The following is a 27,289-nucleotide window of genomic DNA, read 5'->3' on the forward strand; positions in this document are numbered from 1 at the left end:
GGGATATAATATGTTGATATTTATTTGAATTTGTCGCCCCAAAGACCTTTTAACTGCCCACTAGTCATCATCTCATTCGCCCTCCCTAAAAAAATTCGTCCACAAGCCGAAAATAATATGTAGCGAATGAGTTAAGCAAACTATAATATACGACTATAACAAGAACTAAAATATCCATCTTTTAATACTCCAGATTCAGAATATGTATGTTATGTTGTTGTTAACGATCCAGGCAGCATATGTATGAAGGTTAGGAATTATAGGAACAAAAACAAGGACAAGGATTTTCAACAAGTGTCAAAAGTGTCATACCCAATGGATATGAAAACTTACAAATCAAAAGGCTAAAAAGCTGGAGATATTTATCCGCAACTGCTCAAGACAAATACGAAAATTTCATTAGCCTGTCACCATAAGAGATGGGAGCAAAAAAATCAACAGGAAACAGATATATAGAAGTCAGAACGACAAAATGGAAGTGGATTGGATACACCTTGATAAAACCAAAAACAAACTTTATCCACTGAGCCTTAAGATGAAATCCACAAGGAAAGAGAAAGAAAGCAAGGCCTAAATATATTTGGATAAGGAGCTTAGATTCTGACCTGAAGGAGATGGGATACAGCTGGACAAAAGTGGAGACAAAAGCCAAGGAGCACAAATACATGGAGAGCTCTTGGTGACTTATACTCCCATGCAAGGTGAGAAAGGCTGATGGTGATGATGATGATGATATTGATAATTCAGCATGAGATGCTTCTGCTGTTTAAATTTCTTTTCTTTTTAAATGTAGGCTTACATGTTTTTACATCCCCATCAGCACAATTTAGATAATTCAGAAAGTGACTTAGATCCCACCTGTCAGGGCCAACCCAGGCTGAGAGGGATACAGCTGCCCAGTAAAAAGACAGTAGTGATACTTGAAAGAAATTCTACCCATACAGTATATCAAACTCAAATCTTCTGCATACAATGGCAAAGTGACTAACTGCTACACCACAGAAGCCGGTTTCAGTGTGCTGTTAGGCAAAATTTGTAATACAGTATAGTAACAATCATGACACCCAAAATGTAATAATGCTGTCTCTGCTTCTACCTGGCTACTTTTTTAAAGTCAGAGTTCACTACATATACTAGCAAGCTGTATACATCTCTAGCAAGTGAGAAGCACTTTCAAAAGGATAAATTTTAGACCCGAGAAACTACAAAGGGATTTAATCTGAGACAGAAGTTTTAAAAAACTTTATTAAAAAGACCGACTTTTTTATTATCAAGATAGAAAAGAAGGAAAAGACCACTTCACCAGTTGATTCAGAGATTTAATGCGCAGTTGTGTGAATACACAACATTCACAGAAATTTTATGCACAGATAAGCACAAGGAAATGTGGAAAGGAATAGAGATTGTTTTTTTTCTTCTGGTCTTTACTGAAATCATCTCATCAGTGCATGTTTTTCATCTACCCAATCTAAATGTCCCTCACCTTCCTACATACACATGTAAGACAACAGCTTTATATGAATACAATGGAACTCGGATTCAGGGAAGTCGTAGGGCTGGACCTTCAATTATATTAAATCTGAGCGTTCTTATGAGGTTTTTGTGTTGATAATTACAGGCACTGAGCCAGTAATGTATGCATTCAAACTGTCTCAATCAAAAGTGGTTTGCTTTCAAATGAGAGGCACTTTCGTTTCTTTGATGCCATATCAAAGAAATTCTGGAAAATGCCAATAAAATACACTGAACTCCACCAAGCACACACTGCGCAAAAGGGTCGATTCGGTCAAATGCCATCTATCATCCATTATACCATATTGTTTGCTGAACAAGTTAAGTTGCTGTATACTAGTGCCCAGCATACAGCAACGTTTGATTCCACAGTCCAGCGCGAAATTCATAATGTAGATCTATATTGATCAGTAGCCAGGAAAAAAAATAACTGGGTGATTGTATCTCTATTGATGTCTATGCTCATCTAACCTCGACCCACGCTAAGACATATGTGCATGCTAACAATGTGTGTGTTGATATGAAGGAAGGCTGCTGATTGATTGCAAAATCTATAAATAATAGGCCAAGCGAAAAATGGTTCACGATGCAGGTTCCATAGATGGTTTCCAGGAATAAATAAGGTTTGTCGAAGGAGAAAAATGAGTGGCTGTTCACCCTGCAAGCAACCTCATTGAATCTGAGCTTGCTCATTTATGTGTTCATTGAATCTGGGTTATTTTTACTGATTTTTATGAATAAAAAAGACAAGGAATCCAACTCCTTCAGTCGAATCAGAGTTAGTTGAATCCAAGTTCCACTCTATTTTGACACCTATTACAGCTGTGACCAGGGTGTTTGTCCGTGGCCTATACCCTGGTGCAGGGTTAGAAAGGCAATGATGATGATGACAGCTGTGACCATAAAGGCTTCTAAGCTGGAACTTAAATACCAAGAAACTACATTGTGTTTCCTTACCAACACAGACACCACTGGTGCCATTCACATAGCCAGCAGAACAGGAACAGTCAAATGAGCCAGGTTTGTTTGTGCAGTCTTCATTTTGCCCGCATGGATTTGTATCACATTCGTTGATATCTGTAAAGAGAGGATAATGAAAAGGAAGGAAGACATAATATTATAACTGATCATGGCTTAATGACTTGCAATGCTCAAGAAAAACAACGGAGGACTATTAAAGCCTGTTGTTCTGAGAGCAGGCCTGAGTATGCACTGGTGAAAATCAAGAAGTTGACTCAACAGAGTTCTTTAAAAAAATGTTTTTTACACCCCCATCAACAAAATTTAGAGGGCAGGCTTCGACCCTGCCTATCAGGGCCAATCCGGTCTCAGAGGGATAAAAACGCCACAGAAGAAAGACACAGATATTTGATAAAAGGTCTCTGAAACAAGAAATAATTTTGAGGTCTTCTGCGGGTTCTTCTGTGAATTTGTAACAACAAATAGCAATGTATAATATCAAACAAATTATATTATTAGAATATTTATAATTTGAAGTGATAGACACACTATCCAAAATGAAAGAAAAGACTAACCCCCCCCCCCTTCTCTTTCTCTCTCACTCTCTCTTTCACTCTCTCTCTCTTTCTCATGCTCTCTCCTCTCCCAGTCTTCTTCTTCACTCTCCTTTTCCCCATCTCTTTTATTTAAACACATACAAAATTCTTGCACTAATTTAACACATACAAAATTCTTGCACTAATCTCACACATGTGCATCTAGAATATAATTTACACACAAACAAACACAAACACAATCACATACACACACACACACACACACACACACACACACACACACACACACACACACACACACACACACACACACACACACATAATAACAAACACACACAAGCACCATTCCCATGCAAACACACACCTACATACACAATCAAACACAGTTATACTCAGAGACACAAAAAACAGATGCACAGAAACACGCTTTTTAGTCAGAGAATAAACTTTTGGCAAAAATCAAACACAGCTGTTCTTCAAGACTCCACAGTGTAAAGGCGTCATATCCCTGTTGACACAATTCAGATCTTAGGAAATAAGGGAGCTGCTCTAACCCAGTCAGCCGGGGCCGGTCTGGAGTGTGTGTCATACAAAATCCAAGCACAAAGAGTGACAGAATCAACAACCAAAAATATTTTCTTCCCAGGCATCTAGTTCAAAGTGGAGAGGTGAACAATTACATCAGTTACTACTCACCCAGACATCCATTTGTTCCTGGAGCGAAGCCAGGCCTACAGTCACACCGGAAGTTAGGGTCAGTGTTGACGCACACTTGATTCAGTGAGCATGGACTGGAGGAGCATTCGTTGATATCTGACACAGATGTAATATGAACATTTTGATTCGGGTGAAAAAAGAGGTGTGGTCATAACGACCCTCCCCTCCAAAAAAAAACACAAAAAAAACCAAAAAAACCCCAAAACAACTTGGACAAAGAGACTGGGATTTATGCTCATCCATCATACATGTGGGTCATTTCTGAAAGTCATTTTATTATTCAAGAATAGATTTTGAACTAATTTTGCAAAGATAATATACCTAGCAAGGATGGATGATTCATTTACTATCACTCACCATAATCAGGCATATGGTTGGTATGGAAATGCTTCCATCAGGAAAAATTTAGTTAAACAAAAAAAGTAACACAAGACAGAATCTCCAACAGTATAATATCTACATATGCAAAACATTATGCAATTAGTGCAGTTTTTCGTCTAATCTCAAATATTTATCTTTATATATTTTTGTTTTTGACAATCTCAAACGTGAGTTTAGAAACTTTGTAACAAACCAAACATTTCAAACAGTAAGTTCTTATAATGCTGTGACTTTCATGCAATCTGGATAGAGTGCACAAATTGAGGGGAAAATCAAATACAACACTTGCACTGGAGTTAACAAATTTGAAGTGTCCCTTGACCTCATAGCATGAAATGCAAATACCACATATATGTACTAAATTATTAAAAATGGAAATGCAGTGCTACCCAGCATCCTTCCGGTAAAATAAACAAATACAGACTTAAACATAAGTTAAGGACCACCTTGACAGACAGCCCTGATTTTTTAAAAATCCCCCCAAAAAGACAGCAAGGAATATTTCAAAATGTCTTGCTCTGAAAGTGTTAATGGGTTACCATTGCGTACTGCAAAGCTTCCTAAAGGGGCAAAATCACCATGAAGTCTTTTTTATCGACTTGTGGGTGACACCACGGACATTTCTCAGTTTAAATTTCTGATGCACGCCATAAACGGACGTACAATCTTGAACTGCGCTCACTTTGGTGGTCCTATAAGCGCAGTTTACACAAAATCCAGTATCGCATCAACATGCCATAAAGACGAAAGCAGAGAGACTTTGATCGTGCAAGATCAGAGCTATGGCATAGCTGTATGATGGAGTTGGGGCCCGAGAAGTTGCCAGAAGGCTTGCAGTGTCACACTCTGTCATTGTCCGCCTGAGGCAGCATCATTAAGCCACTGAACCAGTCCAAGAATGCCCACGTGCAGGTCGACCCAAGAAGACCACTCAGAGTGTTTGCAAGTGGTCCTTAACTTTTGTTGAAGTCTGTATGTGTCGCGACTCGGTGAAATCAGGCGCTCGCCAATTTTTGGCCATGTGTAGTTATTGATATTGTCTTAAAGCTTGTTCATTTGTCTTGCTTTGGATAAAATAAAAACAATTCATCTATATTGAATAGAAGTTGAGATATTTACAATTGAAGAGGGTGGGGGCCCCTGGTTTTAGAGGTAAAATCAGTGAGAAAAAGGCCGCCTAAGTTTGGCGATTTCTAAAGCTGTGGTGTCCTTGGAAACAAAGCATTTATATTTTGTGCATTTGACGTTTTTCAGTAAAAATCCACAGAGGGATGTGTTTATAAAGCTAACTTTTGGCTACAAGTGATCAAATATTTTCTAGATGCTGGAATAATCACCTTGATCAAGCATTTTTTTCCCAATACATCAACTGTCTGATTTTGTGTCTTTTTCTGACTTTTGAATTAATGAATTTCATTTTCAAATCTAAAAAATTGTTGGCGTATTTACACAGCTTTATGACTATGTGGGATGAATGCCATAGAATAAGGAACAGCAAGGTAGGTCAGTCCATTGTCTATCTGAGAGTTATGTAAGTCATTATCATGGTATGTTAATAATATATGATGGCATAGAAAGGGCTAGATCATGATATATTCTATGGGCTCAAGACATCACTTCATCACTATTCTCCTCATGCAAGTAACTTTTTTCTTCAGATAAAGTTGAGGCACTACTACAGCTTCCAGTTTGTGTCTAATAGACTACAGCTTCCAGATTGTGTCTAATAGACAACAATAGTGGTAGTGAAACATACAGTTCGCAACATGGGAGTAAGAGGGGTTGATAAAAAAGGGAAAAAAAATCTGAGTCCCCTGGCAGAAGACTAACCAACTATTTTGTCAAACTGACCTGGACAGTTGTTTGCAGCATCAGGCTGAGAACCTTCTGGACAGACACATTCAAAAGAGCCATCTGTGTTGCTGCATACCTGCCTTGATAGGCATGGGGATACTCCTTCACACTCGTCAATATCTGAAAAAAATCCCCATATATTTTCCATTTGTAAAAAAAAAAAAACCTCTGACTATAACGCATTCAAACTAAAACAATTCACATGATGAAAGTCTTCATAACTTTCATATCATCAGTTATACTAAAATACGCCTGAACACAAATAATTGAAAACATTTTTTAAAATTCATGAATTTTCAGCTCTTTGCAGCGAGAATGGGATCCCAAGACATTGAAAATGTAATGAAATATAGTAACTATTTTGAAGATTTCTTCATGTCATTTAAGCTATTTGGCATTTCATTCACCACCCTTTAAAATCATTCATATTCAAAAGCAACAATTTTTAAAAAGAAAGCATTTTTGTTAGCAATATATTCATCATGTTATGCTCCATCCATAGTGTTTTTAAAAAGTTTTTCAACACACACTCAAAACCCTTATATCTCACTAAAATGATGAGAAAAGGCACGAAAGTTAGCCTCCTAGTATTTGATACAGGTTAATCTGTGTGCTGACATATTGAGGATCCGCAGTTTAATCTTGATAACGCTTACAGAACAAAAGAAATTAATAACGATAATAAATGATTAATAATAAATAGTGTTTGTATAGTACATATACCCGCTCAATAGCAATTCAAGCTCTCTGCATTTGACAATCTACAAGTACCAGCTGACCAGAAAAAAATTTTTTTTCAAAGAAATGTTAATAACTTCTTTGTATACGATCCAAATGACATCAAAATTGACTGAAAGCTAAAATATACACCCGGAACATGTTATTCAAAAAGTTCATAGCTGATGCACCACAGAATGATGATAAAGAAGTTCCCCCCTGTACATCATGATTTTGCAGTCAAGATATATCGGCAAACGAAATCTCCAAATCTACTTGTGCATTATTTGCTCAGGTATGTGAGATAGATATCTGTAACAAACATAATGTTACTAGGAAAAGGTCCATTTTGACATGGGCTGCACATTTTGAAATATGTGGGTCCATAGAAAATAAGAACTCAAATTCAAAAAGTCCCGAGCGACACACGATAGATAGCCTGAAAAACAACACTTTTGAAAAGGTTAGGGTGGTCTATGATTTGGTGAGCTCTGACCAATACCGTATCATTTTATCAAAGTTCTGTAGAAGCTTGGGACAATTTGTTGAGGAGGAAGGGAGACAGAACCTGAACATTCAGCAAGATGGGGCTGCTTCTCATGATACTAGAGCTGCTCAGCGATAGATCAGCAACAATTTTGGTTACAGGACAGTCAGTCTGACTGAGCACAATTGGGCTCCAAAGAATTGAGACCCGAGCCCACTGGAATTTCCCAGTTGGGGGTGTTTGATAGACAGAGTGTGTGGGAAAACCTTAAAAAGTATCCAAGACTCAAAAGAAACCATCATGGTGGAGGACACGAAAGAGATTTCCCCTATGAAGTGTTAATGCCTGATTGTCAATTTCACTCAGCGTGTCACAATGTGCTTTACTCGAAATTGGAGGTATCTGGAAGCTATGTTGTAATTTTGTTTGAGGCTGTCATTTTTATAGTCATTTATACATTTTTTTTTAAAACAACGGACGTCCCACGTTTCTGCAAACTTTGGCGTTGGTACCTTTATTTTTAAAATGTTTTATTGGCTTTCTTTTTGACAAACTTTTATTCTGGTCACCTGGTATACCTCAGCAGACCTGGAACATTCAGAAACATTTTCGGCTTCAAATGGAAATATACGGCCCAAGCACTCAATAAAGGGCTAAAACACTAACAAACAGACAAGATCTTTCACTGTCTATAGCTAAGAACCCATTCCCACCTGGGCTGAAGTGGAGAAAATAGAGCATGCTGTAGAGTGTGAATATGCACCTATAAATGCAATTATTGTTATCGTTATATTATTATTATATTATCATTATTATCACATATTTCTTCCGGTTACATGGCGAGAGCAAAACACAGAGAGTATGACTTCATGGTTTGTGCTAACCTTGACAGGGGTCTGCAGGGGTGGTCCTGTTGTAACCATCAGAACAGGAACAGGAGAAGGATCCCACAGAATTAGTGCAGTCTTCATTGACACCACAAGGGGAAGTAAGACATTCATTCTTATCTGCATGAAGACAAAGAACAATATAGATTATTCAGGAAAGTGATCATAAAACAAAATTTGTGATACAATGCAGTGGAACAAGGTGCTCGTCAATTTTGGTTATGTTGAGATATTAATATCATCTTAAAGCTCGTTTATTTGTCTTGCTTTAGATGAAAATAATACCCATCTATCTTGAATAGAAGCTGATATATTTTTGATTGAAGGAGGTGGGAGTCGCCTGACTTCAGATGTAATATTAGCGAGAAAATTGCTGCCTAATTTTGGTGACTTACATAGCTTGAGAGCCCTTGAAAACTGAAAATATACTTTTGCTATGCTTTTAATCAACTTTTTTTCAGTAAAATCCGCATAGAAATATGCTTTTAAAAAGACAATAAAGGTGTTGATCCAAAAAACAAAAATTCAATGTTGTCAAACTGGCCAAAAAATGCAGTTTTCTTTGATTTCATTATTTTGAAGAGCGCCTGGTTTTATCACAATGCCTCATATTTCACTTAGTAAAAAAGATGGGTAGGCTTAAGTATTTCAGTGGTAAAGTGGTAAAGGTCTGTATGTTGTTAAGGTGTAATACAGGGCTTCAAAAACAAATGAGTCATTTTTGCACTTGGGAAGCAACTGAAGGGTATTTATATAATCTGTAAGTTATGGTGCCCATTCATAATTGAAGTTGTTGCTTTAAAAAAAAGTTTATATAACAGTTTTATGACAATTGCAAAACAATTATAAGTCAAAAAGATTAGAGGTTCCCCCCACCCACCATATCAAGGTTACTAGTTCAATTATTTTTGTGTCTTTACTGGAATTCTAATAGTAGTTCAATCTTCCTTGTGTCTTCACGGGAAGTCTATTAGTAGATAAATCATTCTTGTGTCTGTTTGGGAGGTCTAACAGTAGTTCAACAACTTTGTATCTTTACGGGAAGTCTATTAGTAATTTAATCATTCTTGTTGTGTCTTATGGGAAATCTATTAGTACAGTCAAACCTGTGTAAGACCGCCACCCATTGTCAAGGAGAAAAGTGGCCGTATGAGACAGGCGGCCATCTTAGGCAGGATTGATACAGATGAAGAAAACAAACCATTCCCATCTGAGGTCCTGATCGAAAGTAGCTGCACTGTTGTTGTTGTTTTGTTGTTGTTGGTGTGTATTTTGTTTGTAATTTTTATTTTGTTGCTGATTTTGCACAAGGGTGACAATAAAACGAAATGTATCAGACAAGGAAGACCGAGTGCCATGTTAAAACAAACACATGGGTCGCCACCACTCGGAGAACGAGTGACGCTCCTGTCACAAGATCATGTTGACATCCAGTGTTACTTTGTTACAGACTGGGTAAACAGTGACCACTGATCTCACTTACGATTTGTGTTTGAGTTCTGGGCGGGGCTTATGGGTTGTGAGGGATCACACGCTTACCTCACCAGCAGCTGAAAATTGGTAGCTATTGGTCATGATCGGTTGCAGAACTACCTGACAACAACAACAGGTGATTGAATTATGACGGCTCACCCACAACGCCAGGGGCCAATGTACAATTTATGACAAAACGTAATGGAGTCACTAAGGTAGCCGTCTAAGACAGGTGTTATTGCTTAGTGTGATAGAGGTTGTGTGTTAAATTATGGTTGCCGTGGCCGCGTTGGACAGGTGCCCGTTTTACACAGTTAAATTATATAGGAAAAATGCAAGGGGGAAAATGGAAAGTGGCCGTTTGTACAGGTGGCCGTCTTATAGAGGTGGCTGTCAGGGCAGGTTTGACTGTAGTTTGATCATTCTCGAGTCTCTAGGGGAGGTCTAATAGTTCAGTCTTAACTTTGTGTCTTTACTGGAGGTCTTACAGACAGTAGTTCAGTCATTCTTGTGTCTGTACAGAAGGTAGTTCAATCTTCTTTGTGCCTTTACAAAAAGTCTAATAGTAGTTCAATCATCTTTGTGTCTTCATGTTTGTGTCTGTATGGCAATCATCTTTGTGTCTTCATGTTTGTGTCTGTATGGAAAGAATCGTATCTTTGTGCTGGAAATGTAACTGTATACTTTTAACATTTGAGCAGAATTAAACAATTTTCAGGTTTTGCATATTAAGTTCTACAGATGCAAATGTAATGCCATGTCATACATTTTGCACTTGACATGCCATCCCACCACTTAATGGTTAACAGAATTTAAAAAATATCTGGGTTTGAAAAGTAATGCTAGTGATGCATCTGAAAAGTTGCGTAGATTTGAGGCTGGAAAGGACATTGTGTCCGTTTGCATAGAAGGGCTTTTTTGTACTTTCAATGACATCGTGCCATCAGAGCTGTCTAAACCTCATCATAACAGAGCAAGGAGAAAAAAACAAACACCCTCCATCTTTACTTAAAGGGTTAAGGTAGTAAGAATGGGTGTGAGGGGAGATAAATGACTTTAATGAAGTTACTAGCTACGGTAGTTATTAGGTTAGAAGGAATTCTTCTTATTAAACCAGTCTCATCAGCACAATTGAAAGCATTTACTTTATAGTTTACTAGACCAGTCTAAAAAAAATTGCTGTAATTCATATCTCAAATCACTATGCGTCACATATGACTTATGTCAAAGTTTTTTCATATTTTTCCTTCTCTATCTGCATGTATCTCACTGTTGCTCAGATCAACCTCATAACTTACTTCAACAAGTTTATGTCATCATAACTGACAAGCGTTTTAAGGCATATTCCCGGCTATTATACTAATCAGAGAGAAGCTTAGATTGCACTAGAGTGTGAAATTATTTTCCCCCTATATGGATGAATTACATTTCGTTGTCAGTTGATACAAAAATCCTGTGCTTGAATTTTGGCTGGCATTTAATGTCACATTTTTCCTGGGCAGGCCTGCTTTCCTTTGACTATAGTAGGTGCACTATCTTTTAAAAAAGTCTTTGTTAAACATAAAGCTCCTGGACACTGGCTCAAATGAATAAGTCTCATAAGAGTCTGAATATACTTCACATTTATGCTGTGAAACCAAAAAATGTATCGAGAATGTCAACAGTCTGTGATATCCCTCACAAACTTCAACGCAAAAGACCAAAGAGATTGTAATTACCGTGGACTATAACGTTTTACCTGTACACTCGGCTCCAAGGACAACACGCTCATAGCCAGCTATACAATTGCAAGTGTAAGATCCAACAGTGTTTCTGCAGGTTTCAACTAGCCCGCATGGAGTTCTCTGACATTCATCTTGGTCTGTTCAGATACAAGAGACACTGCTTTATCACAAGCCTTTGAAATTACATTGAACATTATCAACAGGAATTCACAGACGATAGCAAGTACATGTGTGATTCCACCCCTATTCCAACCCCTCAATCTACTTTCCCACTCAATGAGGAAGTGACTTGATTTCGTAGAGAGTTTCACTCTATTCTACAAATAGACAGCCTTCAGTTAAAAGGTAGTAAGGAGGCTCATGGAAATACCTATCATCATTTTACCATTTCTGCAATATGACTAAAGCATACTTTTAAAGTTAAAACTCAAAACAGCCCAAAATGACGGGCTGACTTTCAATAATATAATTCTTAAAAACATTTTTAAAGAGTATTTCTTCGAGGGGTGAGCAAACTGAAAAATATCCCAAACTATGGCCATCAGCAGAATTGACAAAGTCTGCCAAGCACAGATTATGCAATATCAAAGCAGCAATGTTTGTGAGTGTGTCTTTGTTATTGATTGCTCTCAAAGCAAGACCTATCTAGCAATCATAATGCTACTGCAAATATGACTTTTTGATTTGGGAAAACACAAATCCTGCAAAGATGGCTTTTTGATTAGGGAAAACATAAATCCCTGCATCATTCTAAATAGAGAAAATAAGCAGATACTCTTATCATGGGTTGAATTTAAAAAAAATAAATACAGTACATCCTTTTGATTTTTCTTTAACTTCACTTGTATAATTATTGATGGGTTTAAAACTCTTATTTCTAACATGAAACAAAGCTTGGCAAATAATTACTTTTTAGTTGCATAGTTCTGCTCACTGTTAAACACTCCTGGTACTCACCTATACATGTCGAATTCACATCACGCTCATAACCAGCAGAACAGGAACACACGTATGATCCTTCATTGTTGGTACAATCCTCATTGGCAGAGCATGGGTTTTGACTGCATTCGTTTACATCTGGGCAAAGATTGAAAGTTTTCATCATCAAATGAAGAGTTCCAAAAACCACACGGTCATTATTCTTTATTAGTATGTGTGTTAACCATAGTCATCCACTATCAACTTTTGCTGGTGTCAATTTATCAGGAAACACACTTCTGCAATTTTCTCAGGGGAGTAAGTACATGTTCTTAATCGTAATGTCCATCATTTACCAGTTTTTTCAATCAAAGGAAATTTATCTGCCAAGACCTGAGGATATACTTTCACATCCTTCCCTATTATGCACTCATATTGGACAATGTGATAATGATTTCTGGCTTTCCCGATATGTAAACGTAGATGCCCTCCTCCATTGAACCTTTTCCCATGGGGATACATTCTATCAAATTTCGGAAGGCTTTTTTGTTCAATATTAAATCTGCATCAAACCAAGCCCTTTAATTCCCACATAGTTTGTAGATGTTAGATCAGCTATCAGGGCATGATAACAAGCATCACACAAAATATGTGTGTTCTATTCCCCATCAAAATGACCTGTCCCACTGATGATGGATGTTCTTAGAAACGACAAGCACACAGAGAACAAAAATCAGTGACGCTAGAGTCAGACAGCAACCAGCTACTGCCATCCATGACTATCCTCTGAATAATGAGTTCTGCAATTGCAGATCTTTCAAGCCCCCATCTATACAATTTAGATAATTTACGAGGTGGGCTGCTACAACCCTACCTGTCAGGGCCAACCAGGTTGAGAGGGATACTTCCCAACAGGAAAACTAAGATACTTGATGAAAAGCACACCACGCAGATATCAAACTCACAGCTTCTACATGCAATAGCAAAGCGCAAAACTGCTATACCACAGACACAAGTTAATCAAAAGTCATTTCTATGAAGTTGTTGCTTTGACTTCATGCTATCAGAGACACAATTATGACAATAAATGTAATCCCAATCAATGCTGTAGTGAGACACAGTTTAAAATTACTGAAAACAAGTTAAAGTTTTGGAATCTGAGCCACATTTTAAAAAAAAGTCTTGGAGATAAGTTGGTGCTTTTCATCCACATTTAGCTGGAATTGTGCTGTATACAGACTCTAAAGGGTCTATAATAAACACAACCATTCAGACTGTGTCTTCATTATCTGAGCTTAAGAAACTATTCACAACAAAGAAAACGAGGGGGACCAAAGCAACAGTCCATTAAAAGCATTAAGTCATTTCATTTAAATTTATTTTCAGGGAACTCCACAGCAACAATGGGAACATATATTAGCTATTACTATTATATTGATACACAAAAAGGAGGGTAATCATTTTGGGTTTCCTCAGTCCATCCTTTAAGCAGGTGGTTGGGGGCAGAGGTAATACAGTGAGTAGTGTGTCAGAGAGTGGGTGCTTGGGTAGCAAGGAAGATAATGATCATAAATTTAGAAAACAGGTTTGATTGGCCAAGTTAGCGCAAGGTTTCCTTTTTACAGGAACAGCTCACTTTTTCTGACATGTACATTTTAGAAAAGTGATTTTTTTTTCCTTTGACTGATAACAGTGACAGATCAATTAACAAACATGCAAAGCTTTCAAATTACATTTTCAAAATATCTGTACAGGGAACATGTAGTGTCAAGTTTCTTCTTTTTCTTCTTTGCTTTTGCCCTACTAGAGTTTGACTGCTGGTTCTTCAAACTATGGTGCAAGTGATTTTAAGGTATGTGACAGTTTTTTCTATTTTGTAGGGCCCCCTTTGCCTTTAGGCAGCCACATTTCCATTTCGATGGCACTCTATATGTTTTTATACCGTCTAAAGTATTCTCAGTTTTGGTATGAATTAATTTTTTATTTGAATTAATTGATTTTAGGATTACCAAGGGATCTTTAACCTGTGCAACTTGCACACAGGACCTCCAAAATTTTCTCCCTTATCCGAGAAGGCTAGATGGTCCATCTTACTAACCTTGAGATCAGGGGTGTGACAGAAAGACAGCACAAAGAAGGAGTCAGCAGTAGGGGTAGAAAGAGTCAGGAGTAAAGGAGACAATAGCCCAGAGGAGGCCAGAGATAGGAAAAGGAAGTGGAGATGAAAGCAAATCGCAGAACAGGAAAGATGGTGACAGGAGAACACTTTAGAGATGATTTTTTTGGGTCCCTGTTAGGTTTCAATGCAGGGACTTTTTGAATGAAAAATAAAGACCGTACCTCAAAACCAAAGACAGCCCCTTAGTGTCAAGTTTAATGTCAACTTCTAACTTGTCAGAGACAATTCTAGGACAAAAGTAAGGTAAGTAAATACAAGCTAAAAAAAACAACAAATTTGTTGCAGTCAATGCAGATATTGCCTTGTTTGTAATGATACTTTGAGACTTTTGTAAGTCAGTCACAGAATCAACATACAAAACTGGCATAAAACTTAAAAAAAGATAGAATAGCAAGGGGGAGCAATGTCTTACCAATGCATGTTTGTCCACTTAAGACAAAGCCTGGTGCACAGTCACAACTGAAGGAGCCCACATTGTTGTTACACACTGTATTCCCGCTACATGGGTTTTTCAGACATTCATCCTCATCTGTTCAAAAAGGAAGTTTCTATTATATTTCAACATTATCAAAACAATAAGGAAATGGAAAATAGTAACACAGAATTCATATCTTGTAACAACATGTCATAATGAGACAATCCATACTCATAGCAAAAAGCTTTTTTGTACCAATGGCATAAACACTGAATTTGTCTGAGTTGTGAGAGTCTCAACTTTCTCTGTCACAGAAGATCTAATCCCTCTTAACCCATTCCCTGTCAGACCGTATTCCTCACTGTGGATGAATGGTTCTGGTTTCATACAGAGGGAAAGCAAATTCAATGTTTATTTTTTACATTTTTTTTATAATTTAAGTAATCATTTTATGGCACTTGCGACACAATTAGTTCATGCAAGTGCCAAAGATTAAAGGTGTTACAAGAGAGTAACAAATTCATGAAAGAAGGAGAAATAAGAATGATAGATGTTTAATAGGAAAGAAGGAGCAAACCACATCAGAGCATTCACCAACCACCCACAATCAATGTTTATGTCATGAGACAAGCAAATATAAGCAAGCAATCAACTGATTCAGACATTGTTCATGATTGTAGCTTACAGTCACATATGATTGAATTGCAAGACACACAAAAATTAGATGAATAACCTGTTCACACTATCTGAGTAACCTCTGGGCAAAAAAAAAAAGAGTTGAGTATCCAAATTGGGGGATCTGTGTTGCTCCTGGAGTTGGATTTCATGGCAAATGAGCAAAATAACGGCTGCATTTTGCCAAAAAAGGTTTATATCTAGTCGCAAACATTTGATCATGGCAGTAATCTCAAATATGTCATATACACTACACATTTGATTGTTGTACATCTATCATAGTGCACACTACCTAAACTTCAACACTGCATAATGTTTTGGGGGGGTAGTTTTTGGTCCATGTTTTATGGTCCTCGCAACTGCATAAAGTCATCTTCAGCTGGTAGGAAATTTTGAATTTTGCCCATGTGGCGGCCGAGGCCTACTCTTATCGATTTTGGACCACCAAGAGATCTTTAATGAGCGCAACTTGCACACGAGATTTCCGAGATTTTTCCCCCTTGTCTGAGAAGGCTAGGTGTCGATCTTTCCTACCATAAGATCAGGGGTGTGGCTGAAAGACAGCAGTAAGAAGGAGCAAAGGAGTAGGAGTAGAAAGGCTGCAGAAAGAGTCAGGAGCCCAGAGGGGGACAATGGAGGGGAGGGGGTGTGGTGGGGGCAGAAAGTGGAGACGAAAACAGATGTCAGAGTATTGTTAGAGAGCAGGAAAGGATGTGAAAGGAGAACATTATAATAATTGCATTTATATAGCGCATATCCATGCTCAAGAGCATGCTCTAAGTGCTTTACAACCATTATTACCCAAGCAGACCCTCTGAGAACACTCAGAAACATTCTCGGCTTCCGCGGAAGCATACAGTGCAAGCTGCGGATTTCATGCGCTCAAACACTATCAAACTGACAAGATCGTTCACTGTCTATAGCCGGATACCCATTTCCACTTGGGTGAAGTGAGGAAAATTTGTGCAAAGTGCCTTTCCCAAGACCACGTCGGGCCCCTGACGGGATTCGAACACACGACCTTAAGGTTGTGAATCCGAGAGCCTAACCACTAGGCCACTTTAGAGAAATCTTAGAGAAGTAAATTTTCCATCGCTATCCGGATTATCCTGTGACCTATTGAATGACAAGCGAAAACCTTAACTTTTACGCCATGAGAGCATAATATGCGGCAAGGTTGAGTCACCATATGAGTTTTGAAAAGGGTGAAAAGGAAAGAAGTGATATAAAAGTAAGTTTCTTTTCTTTCTTATTACCTTTACACTCAAACCCATCAGAAATAAATCCAGTAACACACGGACAGCTAAAAGAGCCCACAGAGTTGACACATCGTGAGTTTTCCTTGCATGGATCAGTATCACATTCATCTATGTCTGTTGAGAAAAAATAGGGGAAATTAAAATCTAGTGATATTGGAATAATGGAAAACTACAAAAACAAGTCTTTTCTTGCTGCTAGATAACAGGTACTCTTATATCAAAACAAATATGTAATGATACTGGAATAATGGAAAACAATGATTATGTTAGTCTTTACTCTCTGCTCAGTAACTGGTAGTATTATAATAGTCCTATACATGGGAAGCAAATGTGTCTTTGGGAATAAACAAAGTAGTCTTGAAATACTATCTTTTTGATCTTTAGAAAAAAAACGACAACTACATTAGACCCTATTTGTATATGTGCGGCCCTGTAATTCTATGAGAACACGCATATGCCAGTATGTATATATGAGTAATGTTCCTACAGACAGGACTCAGTTATGACTGCACTTTGACACAATCTAGACTTTTTTTCCTCAGATCGTTTCTTCACTACCACACTGACTACTGACAAGCACACTTTGTACCTACCTACACATGATGTGCCAGTCACATCACTCTTGTAGCCAGTGTTACAGGAACATGAAAATGATCCATCGTTGTTAGTACATCCCGCATTAGCTTGGCATGGGTTCTGATCACATTCATCCACATCTAACAAGAGAATGAAAATAAAACTTACATCAAAAATAGATTACGCAACCCCCCCAAAAAAAACAAACAAACAACAACAACAAAACCAACACATTCTCACTCACTGCATGTCAACTATACAACAACATAAAGTCTTCTTCTCTTTAGCAAAATGGGCACAAAAAAAGGAAAGAAAAAATCTGCTTGTGAACAAAACTATAGGTAAGGTATGTGTCTTTACTTAAAAGCACATACATGTGTGTGCACACTTATGTGGATGTTTTCAAGCGAGAAATATGGCACCTAGTCAACATAATGGAATGCCCATTGAATATCAGACAAGGTGATTACCTTATACAATTGAATTGGCGTTACAGTGCCATTTGGTTAACATCTCAGCGCATAGTAGTGTTGGGTCAGGCTCGTTAATTCAGAGACTGCTGGTAACGAATTGTTCACTGGTAATTCTCACAAACAAATGGATGGATGATGAATAGCTTGCTTGTGAAGCTTTGTTTGCTACACCTCTGGCTTAGAGTCAACCATTTGTTTTGCAAGCAAGTGTATGGATAGATGGATGGGTGGATGGATGGATGGATGGATAGATGGAGGAGACTGCTTTGCATGGCATACTAAAAGTACTATTACTACATCATGCACTAGTCTATGTCATGCAAATTGAGATGCATTCACGAAAGTTTGACACTACACATAATCCACGACAAATGCACCCCCCCCCCCTTTCCCACAAAGCACACGCTCCTTGTTGTGTTAGGTTAGAACATTTTAGTTAAGTACCATTGATGGCAGGATTTTCGTTTTCAAGACCTATTGGAATCTTTAAAACTTCACCTATGCAGCAAATTAGAATGCGCACTGTGCGATTCACACATGCAGTGAAAGAAGTAACACACACAGTGATACATCACCAGCCTCTCATTGCCTCTGGCCCTGCTGTGGGCTTGAAACAATGTAACAAATAATACTGCATGTCGAGTGAATAAATGCATAAAATCATGCAGTGGACCCAAAACGAATATCTTGAGGTTTGAAATCCGTTCACACAGCTGTTCCTTACTCTCTCACTCTGACTGCGTCTGTGGGTAATGAACCCCTCCCCTTCATCCATCCTCCCCACACTAGTGCATGGGTAAACAAAGTTAGGTTGTAGATGGGGACATTGAGCAATAACAGTTCAACAGAAAAATGAAAGAATATGTCATTTATACATTTTGGTAATTTGCACGGTTGTGTTAAACAGCAATTTTAAATGCAGTCTAATATCTTAGCCTAAAATGAATGGGATATTGATGCTGGCCTGTAAAAACTCACCTTCACACAGGCCAAACTGGCTGCGCTGATAGCCAGTAGCACAGGTGCATTGGTAAGATCCCGGAATGTTAGCACACTCCTCATTGGTTCGGCAAACAGTCTGCTCACATTCATCCACATCTGGGCAAATATGGAGATTGATTATCATCAAGCAAAATGATCTCTACAAAAGCATTTGTTTTTTTCATGTTCAAATATGTCAAGACCATTTCTTCTTGGCTTTGTGAGGCCATTTACTCAAAAAACAGATTTTTGCAATTGTTCCATTCAGTAAGTTTTTACTAACCTCTTATGTGATGACTCTCGAATCACATTGTGCTTACCATTTCTCTTAACAATTGTGTCTGAAACACATCTACAATAAACACAGCTACTCTGAAATTTCTAATAAATCACATAAAATGTAGCCTAATTCATAAAATTATGCCTGCAGAAAGGTGTGTTTTCATACCAAATATTACAAATCCACAAATTCATTATCGTACGGTACTTGATGATAATATTTATGAAATATTAACCTGAAAATTTTTGTTTGTTAGTTTATTAGCCCTTTCCACCATTTTACTCTTAAAAAGTAAAGCTAAGGTGAACATTTAGCCTTTAATCAAACACCCATACACACAAGCATACACAACACACTCACTCACGTACACAAACACACATACACACAAACACACACACACACATACACAAACACAAGTGTAAATGCAATCAAGGATCCAAAGGGTATTTCCAATCAATAATGACTCTGTTATTTCTCAAACATTTTAGTTTTTTTTAGTTTTAGCCGTTTTTACGGCGCTTGCAACTGTATAAGGTCATATGAGCGCCAAGGGGTGGATATCAACAGAGAAGTCCATACAGGGAAACAGGCTAACTCTGCTCACCTCTGTAGCTTCAACAGCACAAAGTCTGCTTCGACTATCAAGGCACCCTGGAAATAGTGGGTCACAAGAGAGTGCCAAATATACAAAAGAAGTAGAGGAAAATGACGATAGTAAGGATTTGGAAAAAAAAAAAGCAGCACTTTCTCGTAAGCAGTTCAGGCATAGTTATGAGCATGACATTGATGAATCAGCCCATTTACAATTCTACTAAGTTCCCCCTTTGGGAATGGCCTAAAGTCACTTCAGTCAGTAGCACTGCCCCGGGGGTTTTTCTCATTTTTTGAGGACAAATACAGTTGACATTGGAGCTATGAGAAAGTAATTAAATTCAAAGATAAATCAAACTTAAATGTAAATTATTATGAGTTGAAAGACAAAGCAAGTCCTGTTAGTCCATTGATTACCTGTACACCCTGTGGTTCCAGAAGCAAATCCAGTAGCACACGGACATGTGTAAGAGCCAATTGTGTTGATACAAATCTCATTCACCTGGCATGGGTTTCCTTCACATTCATTGACATCTATATAGAAAGAAATAGTTTTCATTATGTTTTAACATCAACAATAGAATATAGAAAAAGTAAATTGAGAAAACACTACAACACTTCAAAAGTAAGTCGTTGCAAAGTTATGAATACAACAGTCTTGAAAGCACAGGATAGCAAAAGAAGCAAAAAAGCCTAGTTGAGCTCTGTGTGTCACAATGTCTACCCATGACAAAGACAGGGATCATCTCTAGGAAAGGACATTGTAATTCACATTTCTAAAATAACAACAATTTACATTTTCTGAAAAAGACCAATGACTTTTACAAAATCAAGAATTCTGTTGGGATCAACCATGGAGTTTAGTCATTCTAATTAACACTATGTGTCATTGTAATTGAATATGTATCAAAATAAAGAAAGCTGACAATCTTGCACATATCATCAACCAATCTATCAAGACAACCAGTTGCTGTGTTCCTTGTTTTCGGCTGGTGCCTTATAAATGAATCTATAGCTTATATCATTCTGGGTAGTTAACGTGCCCTGAATATAATGAAAAGTCAAAAGGCTTTTTGAATAGGATAACAGAAGTATAGTCTATTGACCCAGACATTAAAAAATATACATACCATCAATGTGGAAGTTACCTTAGAAAATAGTCTTGAAAAGTGAAAATGAAAACAATCAACATAGAAATGTAACTATTTAAGATCATAGGCATGCAAAACCAATAAACACATTAGCATTAAGTCGGCCTTGTGATAAAACCGACTGACCCACAAAATATAAAAAAACTTTCCATTGGCCCTATCGATAGTAAATTGTCCATTTCATATGCTCACTCAAAGACAGGTCTGAATTTTGTCTAGAAATATCTTTAAAACATTAGAAATAAAACCGTATAACCCAGCACCCGTCGGATTTTAGCCCGATAATTCCGACTATCCCACTTGCGAGGGAGGGAATGAGCGTTGGCTCTTTTTGTCACGTTAACAATGAGGGGCCATGTGCTACGTTACCGACTAACCCCGGCTTCGATTCATCTCCAGACTTCGTTTGACATCAGATTCAGACCTGTAATAGTCCAGAATTTGCTCAAGGAACCGTGGGAGCTCTCCAAAAAGGAATATTTGCATAATATTTCTTGTTGGTTTCATTGGGGAGTTATATAAATCTGATTGTTTCCTCTTTTTTCTTTGTTTTAATGTGCCGATAATGTAATTAATGACTAAAACTCCCCACTGTTCGCACAGAACTGTTTATCTCGTGACAATGCTGGTATTTCAAAAGCATCTTTTTTTGATATTAGATGCTTGTTTGAAGCATAACTATCTCGCTTTGAAAAAGAAATTTAAAAACCTCTGTAAATGTAAAAAATCATAGTATACACAATTACAAATTCAAATTCTTATTCAGAATTGTTTGAAGCGCAATTCGAGAGATTTTTGGAAAGCAGTCAATATCCTTTTGTGTAAAAACCCGGTAACAAAGAATACTATCAAACCCAGAGAATGGTATGTCTATTTTGAGAAATTGCTAAACCCCCTCTTGGGGTCAGGTGGTAACGCCAATGGAAATGATGTGTCAACCAGCTTGAACGCATCTGTTTCCTTACAGTCTCATGCCTCCCCTTGTGGTGAGCCAGGTGATTTGTTAAATTCACCCATTTCAAGAGACAAAATTGTATTGGCTATAAATAATTTAAAATCTGGCAAGGCATGTGGACCTGACGGCCTATCGCCGCCACCGGAATTTTACAAATTCAGTTGCCAGGACCAGGCTGAATTTCTCCTATCTCTGGCTGAATTTCTCCTATCTCTTTTCAATTCAGTTTTCTTCACAGGCAACTATCCAGAGGAGTGGACCAAGTCTATGATATTTAGTTTGTACAAAAAAGAAAACAAAGGATGTAAATAACTATAGGGGTATTAGTTTACTAAATGTTCTTGGTAAATTATTCTCATTCATATTGAATAGGAGACTGCAACAATGGTGTGATGAAGGTAACCTCATCCCTGAATCTCAGGTCGGTTTTAGACAAAATTACTCTACAATAGATCATATATTTTCACTCCAATCTTTAGTCCAAAAATATATCTCCAAGCCTGGCGGAAGGTTCTATGTATGTTTTGTCGACTTTTTAAAAGCATTTGACTGGGTTGACAGAGAAAAGCTTTGGACAGTATTGAGAAGTCTTGGCTGCTCTGGACCAATGTGTACCATTCTGGAAAATGTGCATCAAAGTGTTCTTTCATGTGTTAAAATCTGTTCAGATGAAAGAGGATCCATTAATTTTTATATTACTGAATACTTCCAATGTACATCAGGTGTCAAACAAGGCTGCATACTTAGCCTTATATTATTTTCTTTGTTTACATCTCAATTTGAAAAACACCTTTCAGATTCAAATACCCTGCTATACAGGTATTGCCCAATAATAATGATGGTATTTTATGTTTAATGTACGCTGATGACCTAAGTCTTTTTGACGACAATGTCAGAGGTTTACAAAAGAAAATCAATGTGTTACATGATTTCTGCCAGATGTGGGGTTTAAAAGTGAATATAGAGAAAAGTAAGATTGTAGTTTTTAGAAATGGATGCTATCTCAAAAGATCTGAGAGAAGGTATTGGGAAGATAAGATCATAGAGACAGTAGCCTATTATAGTTACTTGGGCATTTCATTTTCATCGCGTCTGCGCTGGAGACGAACGCTGGAAGATCGAGCTGGTAAAGCTGAACGGATTGTTTCTCGAACAAGAAGGCTTTTCGGTTCTTACCAAGAATTAAATTTCAAAACAGCAAAAAACATTTTTGATGTAAAGATCAAACCAATGCTGCTTTATGGCTCTCAAATTTGGGGTACCAAAAATTGGGACGTGATTGATCATGTTCAGGTAAAGTTCTGGAAAGCCTTTTTGGGTCTTGGCAAAACTACACCCAAATGTTTAGTTCTAAGAGAAGTGGGAAGAACCAACTTATGTTCTGATTACATGCATTGTGTCATTAAATTCTGGAGCAGACTTATACACTTAGAAAATGACAGATATCCAAGAAATGTTACATGCAATTATATTGCTCCTGTGAGGTGGGCAGAGTCAACTGGGCTACAGAAGTTAAAAACCTATTATTTTCCCTGGGTTTTGGATATGCCTGGTTTTCTCAAAATGTTGGAAGTACTAGACCATTTCTCAGTGAAGTAAAAAGTAGACTTGTTGATCATTCTGTGCAGAACATAGAGGAAGAAGTCTGTCGCATGTATAATGTTTTCTCTCACAATTCCGTTTCAACTCCTCCTCCTCCTTCATCTTCTGATGATACATGTAACACAAAAGATCACGATTGAAACAACAGATCAAATATGTTACCGGCAAGTGCGGCTTGGCTGTGCTCAAGCCCAGCAGTGGCTTCCTGATAAAACCGACCAACCCACAAAATTGAGAGTAGGTCGTTTTTATCTTGAAAAATTTGAGCGACATAACCGTCCAACCCACGCAGTTTCATTAAAAGCGATTTTTAAAGGGAAAAAAGGTCTACAGTTTTTCTGTAAAGTGTTTTTATAGGTGTTTAAAGCACCGGTTTATCATTAGACACATTTGTTTTCAAATAAAACAGTTTTTTTCCTTCTCCTGTAAAATTTACCCCGCTGGGGTTAGTCGGTTTATCACAAGGCCGACGATTATCAACATCTAAGAAGACTGCGCGGCCAACAAAGAAGCTATTGAACTGAGAAAAAAGGAAATAAGTATTGGTTTTCTTTTACTTCACCTGTACACACAGATGCAGAGCGGACAAATCCAGCAGCACAAGAACAGCTGTAAGAGCCAAAAGAGTTGCTACACACCTCGTTCTGCGGGCAAGGGTTTCCATCACATTCATTTATGTCTGCTCGGAAAGAAAAGGGTAACTTTATAAGCACAGATCATAAAGAAAATATAGAAAATAGAAATGGTAAAAATAGCCTTTCTCTCATGACCTCATAAGAGACATCGGTAGTTCTGAACATAATATTTTTAGCACAACTGCATGAGTGTATTCATATAACAAGTGAGGGATTGGAGGATTATACTTTACTTTTCCCCTTTACCCACGGCTCGCCTCTTAAAAGATAACCTGATAGTGTTGATAGGGACATTAAACTTATACCATTTCACCATTTCCCCCCTTGTCGTAGAGCTAGATCACAAACTGGCCTGTACTGCAGTTTTTCCTGCTGCCATACTTTAGTGCTCGTTTTGAAGGGTCAGGCAAAATGGTTTTAAGTAATCAAAATATAGATAAAGTTACTTCCCAAAACAGTAAAAATACTACAGCCTTTATGAAAGGTTGAAGAACTAAAATCTGTTTACCTGATAACAATTATCTGCTCCGTACTTTTACAAACTATTTGTCATTTGTTTTTGTAGCATAATCACTATCACAAGATGTAAAAAAGAAATAATAAATCCTCTTTTGGGTACATTACTCTTTCATTGTGCTGTGATTCAAGGGAACACAAATGTTGCATAATCTGAAATTTCAGAAACAATGTTTATATTAGATGGAATCTGGTCTTAGCATACATTTTCAGACAGTTCCTGCTATGTGCAAAAATTTCAATTTAGTACGAAATTTTTTTAGCAGCCTCGGAATGCCACCATTTACATGTTGTGCTTTGAAAAAAAAAATCCAAGTTGCCTATCAAGTGATTTAAGCATTTGAACTTTGGCTTGAATAACTTTATCCCAAAGTTCCCAGCAAGTCCCCCATAATGTTAATACATCCTACAAGTATGAGGTATCAAGGAAAAAGGGCTGGTCGAATAAAAAAAAAAATTTAACCTACCTATACAAACTGTTCCGTTGAGGACAAATCCAGTATCACAAGGACAGGTATAAGAGCCATCGTTGTTGACACAAACCTGATTCACCTGGCATGGGTTTCCTCGACATTCATCGATATCTGTTCACAAACAAAACATATTTTTCACTCAGAATAACATTTCCATTTCATGAAATTTGTGATTCTTTGTCAATTAAAGGTGTTAAATACACTTTTGTAAACCCAGTAACAGAAAAAAGAACATGGAACATGTGCCTACAAACAGATAGCAACTAAAACATTTACACTTAAAGCTTTTTTTAAAAGAAGGAAGACAAAAATCTGTCATCACAGCCACCATAGCCAATTCCAAGTCTACTCTGAAGACCTCAGATGAAAGTTTCAAATTCATGTATGCACGCATGTATGCACATATGATTATGTGTTTGTTTTTATCTGGGTAGCCTTTTGCACCCTTGGAAAGACCTGTCATGCAAAATTGAATAGGCTTCAGATATTAATACAAATAGCTGACTATAGACTGATCATTTGTACACTAGGGTGTTAAATCCTCTTAGAACCATAAAGAGGTCAGCAGGTGGCTTCCCAGAACCGGATTATTTCATTGTTTTTCAGAGGTTCAAGGGGAGTAGCAAAGAAATTGCTTTTGCTTTTGATCTGAGAGACGTATTTTAATTAGATTTCACATATAAAAACCTGGGACGTCAATATCTAAATTTAGAGTGGAATGTTCTTATTTCTAAGCCTGCACTAAAGGCAGGTGTGTCAGGCCAGAAAAAGCTGGTATGGCTCTCCTACCGCGGGAAAGTCTGTAAAATTAAGGTAGGCCTATTATATATATAATATGTAGGCCTATACAGGACGGGTATGCCGGTTTAGGCCGGTATATGCCTCAAAAAGTGATTTTTTAATGTAGAGGACCATTTTAAGGGCAATAACCCAGTCATCACCACATCAGTTTAGAAAAAAATGAAATTGAACAAATAAAATTCAAATAAGGAGATGTCACATTTGTGAGTACGAAGAAAATTGGCTTATATGTTAAAGAAATATCAAGTTAAAAAAAAAAAGGTTGACCAGACTGAGAAATATGCAAAACTTCACAAGTCCTTAAGAATCAACTACATCTATAGTATTTGGGCATCAAAACAAATTAATTTAACACTGATTTTGCTAAACAAACTCAGGCAAGGTGGTGGCTACTTAAATTATATGCTACAGGCGTTATCTCTTTATGTCCGGCAAGCCGCTCCCAGCAACTCACGGTTAGAGCAGGCGCTCATCAATTTTTGGGCATATAAGGTTATCGGTATCATCTTAAATCATGTTCATTTGCCTTCCTTTTGGTGAAAAAAAAAATTCATCTCTGTTGAATAAAAGTCAAAATATTTGTGATTGAAGGAGGTCAGGGTCGTCTGGTTTCAGAGGTAAAATTAGCAAGAAAATGGCCGCCAAAGTTTGGTAACTTCCATAGCCTGAAAGTCCTTGGAAATAGGAAATAAGCATTTTTTTGCCTTTAATAAATGTTTTTCAGTAAAATCCACACAAAAATTTGTTTTTAATTGGACATAAAAGGTGTTGAGCCATAAAATAAAAAAATTAGAAGAAAAAAATGGTGAAACTGGAGGAAAAATGATGATATTTTCTATTTAATTATTTTGACTAGTGTCTGATTTCACCACAATGCCTCACAAATATAATGAAAAGATTGGAAGAAAAAGATAATAGGCCTGTCAGCTGAATGTAAGAAAAGGAAAGTATGCATTTTGGGCCAGCATATGTTGATATGCATTTTGTACTCACCAACACAGTTGTCATTGTTATCGTACAAATAACCAGGGAGACATCCACAAGTGAAAGACCCTACAGAATTTGTACACACTGAATTGGCTCCACAGTCATTTGGCTGACATTCATCATCATCTGAATTAAGAAAATGAAAGAAAAGCATGAAACATAGCATCACTTTAATCGCTTCCACGTGAAGAAATTGGGTTACAATGGAACGTAAAATTATTGCTTAAAAACACCCATCAACACTGTTTCACTTTATTATTTGCAAGCTTGAATCTGTGTCCATTTGGCCCAAGTGATCTCCCACAAATCAGCTTGATTTGTGGCAGTGCCCCTTTTAGCTCTCATGACGAGAATACTCGCATTGAGAAATGATTATTTTTAGCAAACGGGTTTGAATTTCTTAATCTAATTCACATTCTCTGAACATTTCCTAAACAAGAGTTAACATATTTTTTGTTCATTATATGGATTGTAAGTTGCATAGAATTTATTGTTGAACGAGAATTTAAGCTACAAAATATGCTTTGATCCCCATGGAACACAGAGTCACTTT

General features: G+C 37.4%; 1 protein-coding gene across 1 annotated transcript in view; it reads right to left on the reverse strand.

Moving 5' to 3' along the window:
• Positions 1 to 27,289, reverse strand: part of LOC101849279 — a gene marked incomplete in the record, with an annotated part of 263,881 nt that overhangs the window by 96,841 nt on the left and 139,751 nt on the right. The window contains 14 exon segments of the mRNA XM_013079452.2: positions 2,470 to 2,589; positions 3,726 to 3,842; positions 5,979 to 6,101; positions 8,070 to 8,192; positions 11,284 to 11,406; positions 12,227 to 12,346; positions 14,779 to 14,895; positions 16,713 to 16,829; positions 17,309 to 17,431; positions 18,743 to 18,862; positions 20,034 to 20,150; positions 23,887 to 24,003; positions 24,943 to 25,059; positions 26,743 to 26,862. Coding sequence (XP_012934906.2) covers positions 2,470 to 2,589; positions 3,726 to 3,842; positions 5,979 to 6,101; positions 8,070 to 8,192; positions 11,284 to 11,406; positions 12,227 to 12,346; positions 14,779 to 14,895; positions 16,713 to 16,829; positions 17,309 to 17,431; positions 18,743 to 18,862; positions 20,034 to 20,150; positions 23,887 to 24,003; positions 24,943 to 25,059; positions 26,743 to 26,862 — 1,674 coding nt within the window.

Source organism: Aplysia californica, unplaced genomic scaffold (genome assembly GCF_000002075.1).
Source record: "Aplysia californica isolate F4 #8 unplaced genomic scaffold, AplCal3.0 scaffold00052, whole genome shotgun sequence".
NCBI lineage: Eukaryota > Metazoa > Mollusca > Gastropoda > Aplysiida > Aplysiidae > Aplysia > Aplysia californica.